General features: G+C 38.3%; 1 protein-coding gene across 1 annotated transcript; it reads left to right on the top strand.

Annotated features, from left to right (window-relative positions):
- Positions 1–809: 809 nt before the first annotated feature.
- Positions 810–1,811, top strand: LOC139654627 (trace amine-associated receptor 1-like). Its single transcript, XM_071531747.1, has one exon. It carries the CDS (start codon positions 810–812, stop codon positions 1,809–1,811), a length of 1,002 nt encoding a protein of 333 aa, XP_071387848.1.
- The last annotated feature ends 5,534 nt before the right edge of the window (positions 1,812–7,345 follow it).

Below are 7,345 nucleotides of genomic sequence, written 5' to 3'. Positions count from 1 at the left end.
ATGAAGAGTCACTGTGTTCGAAACATCACTTCTCTGGTCCATTAAAAGAATTGAAGGGAGCCATGCAGTATGCAGACTGTTCTTCACTGATAAATTAGCCATCTCTTAAGCCCACAATTGTTGATACAATTCAGTTTCTGAAATGAGTGGGTCGTTTTAAGACAACAGGGTCAGCTGTCCCATTAGCCTATAGTTTTTGAAAACAAAATTATTGGGTGTAATATTGTGAACTGCAGTAGGTGTAAACATAAGTGAAGGTCCAGGATAGAGTCAATAAAGTGCTGATCAGTGTCAAGCAAAGTAATGAGGGGAGGGAAACTATTTTGAATGCACAAAGTAACAAAATGTATTCAAGCTTAATGCTTATCACATAAAATATCATGTTTTTAAACTGTGGCACCCATATCATTGGCTAATGAATAAGCCTAAACCGGTGATAAGTGTTTCTCATTACACATGATAAATTTATCTCATGCAAACAGAATACATAGTTACCTACTTCTTACTGGCCAAAAGAAGACTGCATTAATTATGCTAATGAGCAAGGGATTGATAAGTACGAGGGTAAAGTCCAGAGTTTCTGCTCAGCGGGGCAGAGATCAAGGATTCACATCATGACTGATCCATAAACCTTCTTCAGAGTTAAGGATGGTATGAAAAAATATAATCATAATCACTTTCTTCTTGAAAATTGTTGCAATTGTATACTTCTGCTGAAAGAAATGTTATTGTAAATGTGATTATCTCTGTATTGATGATTCATTTATAACTGAAAACCTTATTTAGCAGGATAGCAGGAGCCAGAAGGCATGGAAACTGAATTCATTTTCAACAGGACTGATGTTGTTAAGGACATACTCTGTTATGAATCAGAAAATGTATCTTGCATAATAATAATCACCCCTTCAACAATACGTGTGTTATTATATATTTTCCTTGGTTCATTATCTGTTCTCACAATGTGTGGAAACTTTCTCATAATAATTTCCATCATTTACTTCAAACAGCTCCACACTCCAGCTAACTACCTCATCCTCTCTCTGGCTGTGTCTGACCTCCTTGTAGGGGCTTTAGTCTTGCCATTCGTCATAGCACTCTCCATAAACTCATGTTGGCATCTTGCAGATTTAATTTGTAAGCTAGCGCGCAGCCTTGATGTTTCACTAACTACATCCTCTATTCTGAACTTATGTTTTATTTCTATTGACAGATATTATGCAGTGTGTCAGCCTCTGAGGTATAGAAGTAAAATTAATTCTCATGCTGCTGTTATCATGATCGTGGTGAGCTGGGGTGTTTCTCTCCTACTTGGAATTAGCGTGATAATTATGGGTTTTAATGAAGGAAAATGTGAAGGACGGTGTTTTTCATTTCATATTCCAATTTCAAGCATTGCCGGATGTATTTTCTCATTTTATCTCCCAGCAATCATAATGCTCAGTATCTACCTAAAGATTTTCCTGGTGGCACAGAGACAGGCACGCAGCATCCAGAACACAAACTGTCAGGGCATAAAGTCTGGCACATCTGTCATTAAAATGGAGAGAAAGGCCACAAAAACTCTGGCGTTTGTTATGGGAGCTTTTCTGATCTGTTGGACTCCTTTCTTTACTGCTATGACCTTAAATCCGTTAATTAATTATTCAATTTCAATACCTGTAATTGAAACGTTTATTTTTCTCGGATGGTCAAATTCAATGCTCAATCCATTTGTTTATGCATTCTTTTACAGCTGGTTCCGGGTGGCTTTCAGAATGATCATTTCTGGCAAAATATTTCAAGGTGATTTTGCAAACTCAAAACTGTTTTGATTGATTCACTGGAGTGCTGAAGTACTAACATATCAATAAATATGTTTGGTACAATATACAATTTATTTCCACTTTATCTCTTGTATATTCATTCAATTTATTAATGTACTCTGTACACAAAGGCTACATTTACAGAGTAACCCAGCTATTGCCATATTCTAGTTCTAATTCACCTTAAACTGTTTACATCAACCTTTGATACTCTGCGATTGAGCATCCCTGTTGCCGTGAATAAACCAGTTAACAGATTATTCCTGTTCACAAATAGAATGATCAGTATGTCAAAATAATATGTAACATGTGGCCGTCAGCTACTCGTTTTGACTGAGCAGTAAGTTACTTCTAATATACAGGAAAGAAATCACGATCCCCATAGTAATGGTAAAAGTAAGTACTGCTCACCATCATGTTTTTGTTAACAAAATGGACCCAAAATATTGTGTCAGTCTGAGTTTGCACAGTTGGCAAAAACCAAGACCAACTATGTGAAGGCAGCAAAATGTTTACATGGTAACCCCTTTTGATATCTGAGTAAGCCAGGCATCTTAGCCGGGTTTTTCATAATTGGAGTATGAGCTTTCCCTGGTTATTCTAACTGAGTTGTAATGCTTTCCTGCGTCAACCCAAAACAGGGTTACTTGAGTCACCAAAGAACATTAATCTCAATGCATGTAAATGTAGCCATAGATCACTTGAGGACTTTGTCCGCAAAAAATAGCCTGTGTAGTTAAGCTACGCAATGTACATACATGAAAAAAAAAAACATAATAGACAAAAAATTGTGTAAAATACTGCACTGATTAAAAACAAGAGGCAACAGTATGCAGTCTCAGAATAATTATATTGTTTAAGCTGTATATTAGTAGTCTTATGGAAATGACAATATTTATGACATCATGTACAGCTGTTGGTCATTGTCGAATTCTAATAAACTTTGACTGGAAACATCAAGTGACTGACCACTACTCACTGCACTTTTATGCAATCCATAAGTGTTTATTTACAGGTTTCATAATGTTCACCAATTGACAACAGTAATTGTTTGAGTATGTAAAATCCAAACACGTTATCCTAAATCTTTATCATTACATAGGCTAGGTACTAAAGTAGTTGAGAGAGGTATCCTCATGTGTCTCTCTGTTTTATGACGGCCGTTGGCTGTCTCCAGAACAAAGAAATGTAGGCGGAATCTCCAAAACCGCGCAAAGTATCTTTGTACACTGCAAGCCCCGCCTTGGAATTCGGAAAAACTATAAAACTCTGAGTTCTTTGTCACCTTGTGCGCTTCATGCCCAGAGCTTCATGCTGGAGGCCATGATGCCGTCACCAACTCAAAGACCGTCAAGTCTTAACGCGAGCATATATTCAGATCTCGCCGCCTGTAACTACTCTTTGTCACTAATGTGGCGCTGTTTTTCAAGCCGTTCATACTACGAAGTTGAGCCTCACTGAACCGCGAAGACTGTTACAAAGTTATTTTAAGAATGTTAGAACGTTAAAAAGTTAGAGAAGTCAGAAGCTACAGACAACTCTCTCAACTGACCAATGACCAGCCTGCCGATCGCCTCCTGGTCCATCCGCCCGGAGTCCAGTCGACAGCGGAAAGCCAGTCACAGGACATCCACCTGAAAGAGCGTCGTTTTCAAAACCCGCTCCAACTCCATCGTTTGCCATTGCCAGGCAACCCGACTATTGCCAAGCTTACCAGACTCGCTGATCTTCGGGAAACCTGCTTCCACACGGTCAAAACCTCACGATGGACCCAAGCAAGTAAGGCTGAAACACTTCCATGTCTTTCTGCTGAGAGTTGATGCAAAAGCTTTACTAAAATTATCACTTAACCCAATCAAGGAAGTTAGTATAGTCTGAGTTATCCCTTAATAATTTTCATTCCATTGTTTCTATCCTTCTCATTTTATTTTCACTTTATTCTCCTTTTATTTTATTTCATTCTCATTTCATGAGTCAACCTATAGTTTAGTGTTTTATTCTGGTTTATCATCTGTCCAGTTACCATACATTTTCCCGTTTCATGGCTACATGTTTGTTGTGTTTGTTTGTTGTTTGTTTGTCTAGTAGGTATTTAATAAATATATTCATTCATTATAAAGTCGTTCTGTGTTTCCTTGTCTGTAGAGAAAAGCAATCCCTGAACTGAAAAGATCTCATGATCTTTAGATTGATGACTGATTAGTATAGCCAAGTAAAGGTCTGTTTTTCCTTCATCTATGAAGGTGGTGCCTTTACAAGTGTAATTTGATATCTTGATCAAAGTTTCATATTTCCATACCTTCACTAAATTCTAAATTTGACATTTTCGACTCTACATGCGACATTGTTTGGTGCCCCGTGTGAGGCCAAAATCACATTGCTTTGCTCTGCAGATAAAGAAATGTATTGAGGTTAATTGTTGTCCAATGAGCGATTTAAATTTTGGCATCTTGGTGTTGTTGGTGTGCAAATGAGTATGAATGGTCGAGGTTAGAAATTATTGGGTATAATATTGTGACCTACAGTAAGTATAAACATAAGTGAAGGTACATTCAAGAGTCAATAACTAAGTTCTTATGAGTGTTGAGAGCAGGCATGGAGCGGGATGGTTCTGAGATGCCAGAACTTCCTGTCGAGCCTTCTGCAGGTGTCAAGACCATAATTCAATGAAACTGTGATGGTAGGTACCTATACGATAACCCCAATGAGAAATCCACTCTCACCCAACCCCCTTTCTTCTAACATTCAAAGTATAGGTTTATACATAGGTGTTCACAGAAAAGAGAACAAGGGGATAATTACATGAGAAGCTGTGCATTGTTTGATGTTAACACCTCTGTTATCATCAGACTTATATAAAATACCAAGTGATGAATGATTGGAAATGGATTGGTGATGGAGTGGGTGATAAATAGTAAATATGATTTGATCTTTTGAAAGATGATATTAAGCAACATAATGATGGGAGCGAAATCACATGTAATTTACAAAGTAAGGAAATGTATTTAAGCTTTACATCACATAATACACATAGTGTTACAAAGCTGTGGAACCCTTATCATTGGCTTATGCACTAATCCAGTGATAAGTGTTTCTCATTACTCATCATTATCTCACACAAACAGACCAATTTTTTATGGGAATTATCAGCAAACATAGGCCAGCAACTTACGGTCCTACCAAAGAAAATCAGCACCAGCCTAAACTCTGAATTGGTATTGTGGTGCAACACTCAGTCCATTTATTTCGTAGAGCTCACTGTGCCATGGGAAGGCATGTTAGATGAGGCTTATGAGGCCACCATTTCAGGACAAAAAGGTTAGCCATCCCGTAATAGTAGTAGAAAACACATCCATTGTCCTTATCTAGGGCAGGTCCTGGTACAGAATAGAAGTCCAGTTAATCGGCAAAGAAGTCTGAACACTGCAGGACTCCCTTCAGTTCTTTTAATGGTGCATTAAGTGACGTTTCGACCATAGTGGCTCTTCATCAGACTTAAAAAACAACATACAAGGACACCATCTTAAGTCTGAAGCCTTCTATTTGGCTACCGTAAACCTACCTCTCAAAAGTGACATAAGTGCTCCTATATGTTAGCTACATTAATGTTCCTCACAGTACAATTTGAGTTGTTTATGGAAAAATAAGCAAAACTAAATAATTATGTTCACTTACCCATTGGTAAAATGTATTTTGGCACAACACAACAGGCAGACCACAGGCCGTGCTGCACCTGGGCCGCAACAAGTTCAGATATGCAAGTGCTCCCTACTTGTCAAATCACATCTGCAACTGATTGGTCCAGCTACCGAAGGACAGAAACAGTAGCCTACCATGACCCCACCGACTGTATAAAAACAGGCACATGTCAATCGCTTTCACATCAGTAGATGTTTTTTAAAGTGTAGTCGTTCTAGTGTGTGTAGTAGCGTAGTTGATCTACTACGCAAAACGTGTAGAGGTTGGCATCTCTGCTCTGGTGTATATGTATTGTAGATTTTTAAATTTTTGTATTGTACATGAAATCCGCTTGTTTGGGTATGCGGAATGTAACTTAAACTTTATGCATTGTACTCAGCTAATCATGTAACTGCATGGACTGATCATGTGATTGAATCAATGATGGGTACTTAAGATGGCTTCCTTCTATGTTGTTTTTTAAGGCTGATGAAGAGTAACCTGACGCGCCAGATGGTTTGTTACACAGAACCATCTGGGAAGTCGTCATTGGAAACTGTTTGGAAAAGGGCAGGCACTTTCAAAAAATACTTGGCAGGTGATTGGATGAACCATCTGTCTATCACCGTCTATCACGGGCTAACTTCAACCAATCAGATCAACGAACCGTATAAACAAACTCTTGCCGAAGCCAGTTGGGAGAAGAGCGAAAACTTCAGTGCCGTTCTTTGCTCTTCTTTAAATGAAGAAATACTCTCCAGTTCAGAAATAACTGATGTTATAGCAGCATCTACGCTAGCCTCTTTAGGAGCCGCCATTGTTGTGAAAGAACAGTCGCTTCTCGCTGTCGCCACACCTAAGCCACGCCCCCAGCTGCCCTCATAGGATGCTGATTGGTCCGCACCACTGTGGTTCGGCCACAAACGCATAACTTGAAGCCTGGCAAGATGGATTCTCGCGTGATCATGATCTCACGAATCCAGCTGCCTCGCAAAGTAAGATGAAGAGTCACTGTGCTCGAAACATCACTTCTCTGGTCCATTAAAAGAATTGAAGGGCGCCATGCAGTATGCAGACTGTTCTTCACTGATAAATTAGCCATCTCTTAAGCTCACAATTGTTGATACAATTCAGTTTCTGAAATGATGAGTGGCTCGTTTTAAGACAACAGGGTCAGCCGTCCCATTAGCCTATAATTTTGAAAACAAAATTATTGGGTGTAATATTGTGAACTGCAGTAGGTGTAAACATAAGTGAAGGTCCAGGATAGAGTCAATAACTTGCTGATCAGTGTCAAGCAAAGTAATGAGGGGAGGGAAATTATTTTGAATGCACAAAGTAACAAAATGTATTCAAGCTTAATGCTTATCACATAAAATATAATGTTTTTAAACTGTGGCACCCATATCATTACACATCATAAATTTATCTCATGCAAACAGAATACATAGTTACCTAAATCTTACTGGCCAAAAGAAGACTGCATTAATTATGCTAATGAGCAAGGGATTGATAAGTACGAGGGTAAAGTCCAGAGTTTCTGCTCAGTGGGGTAGAGATCAAGGATTCACATCATGACTGATCCATAAACCTTCTTCAGAGTTAAGGATGGTATGAAAAAATATAATTATAATCACTTTCTTCTTGAAAATTGTTGCAATTGTATACTTCTGCTGAAAGAAATGTTACTGTAAATGTGATGTGAAAATGTGTGATTATCTCTGTATTGATGATTCATTTATAACTGAAAACCTTATTTAGCAAGATAGCAGGAGCCAGAAGGCATGGAAACTGAATTCATTTTCAACAGGACTGATGTTGTTAAGGACATACACTGTTATGAATCAGAAAATGTATCTTGTATA

The sequence above is a fragment of the Centroberyx affinis genome, unplaced genomic scaffold (genome assembly GCF_046629955.1).
Source record: "Centroberyx affinis isolate AG114_WGS23_722 - 3 ecotype Tasmania unplaced genomic scaffold, CSIRO-AGI_Caff_v1 ptg000146l_1, whole genome shotgun sequence".
Classification (NCBI taxonomy): Eukaryota; Metazoa; Chordata; class Actinopteri; order Beryciformes; family Berycidae; genus Centroberyx; species Centroberyx affinis.
The sequence above is the reverse complement of the archived record's forward strand: the minus strand, read 5'-3'. Positions and strand labels throughout refer to the sequence as shown.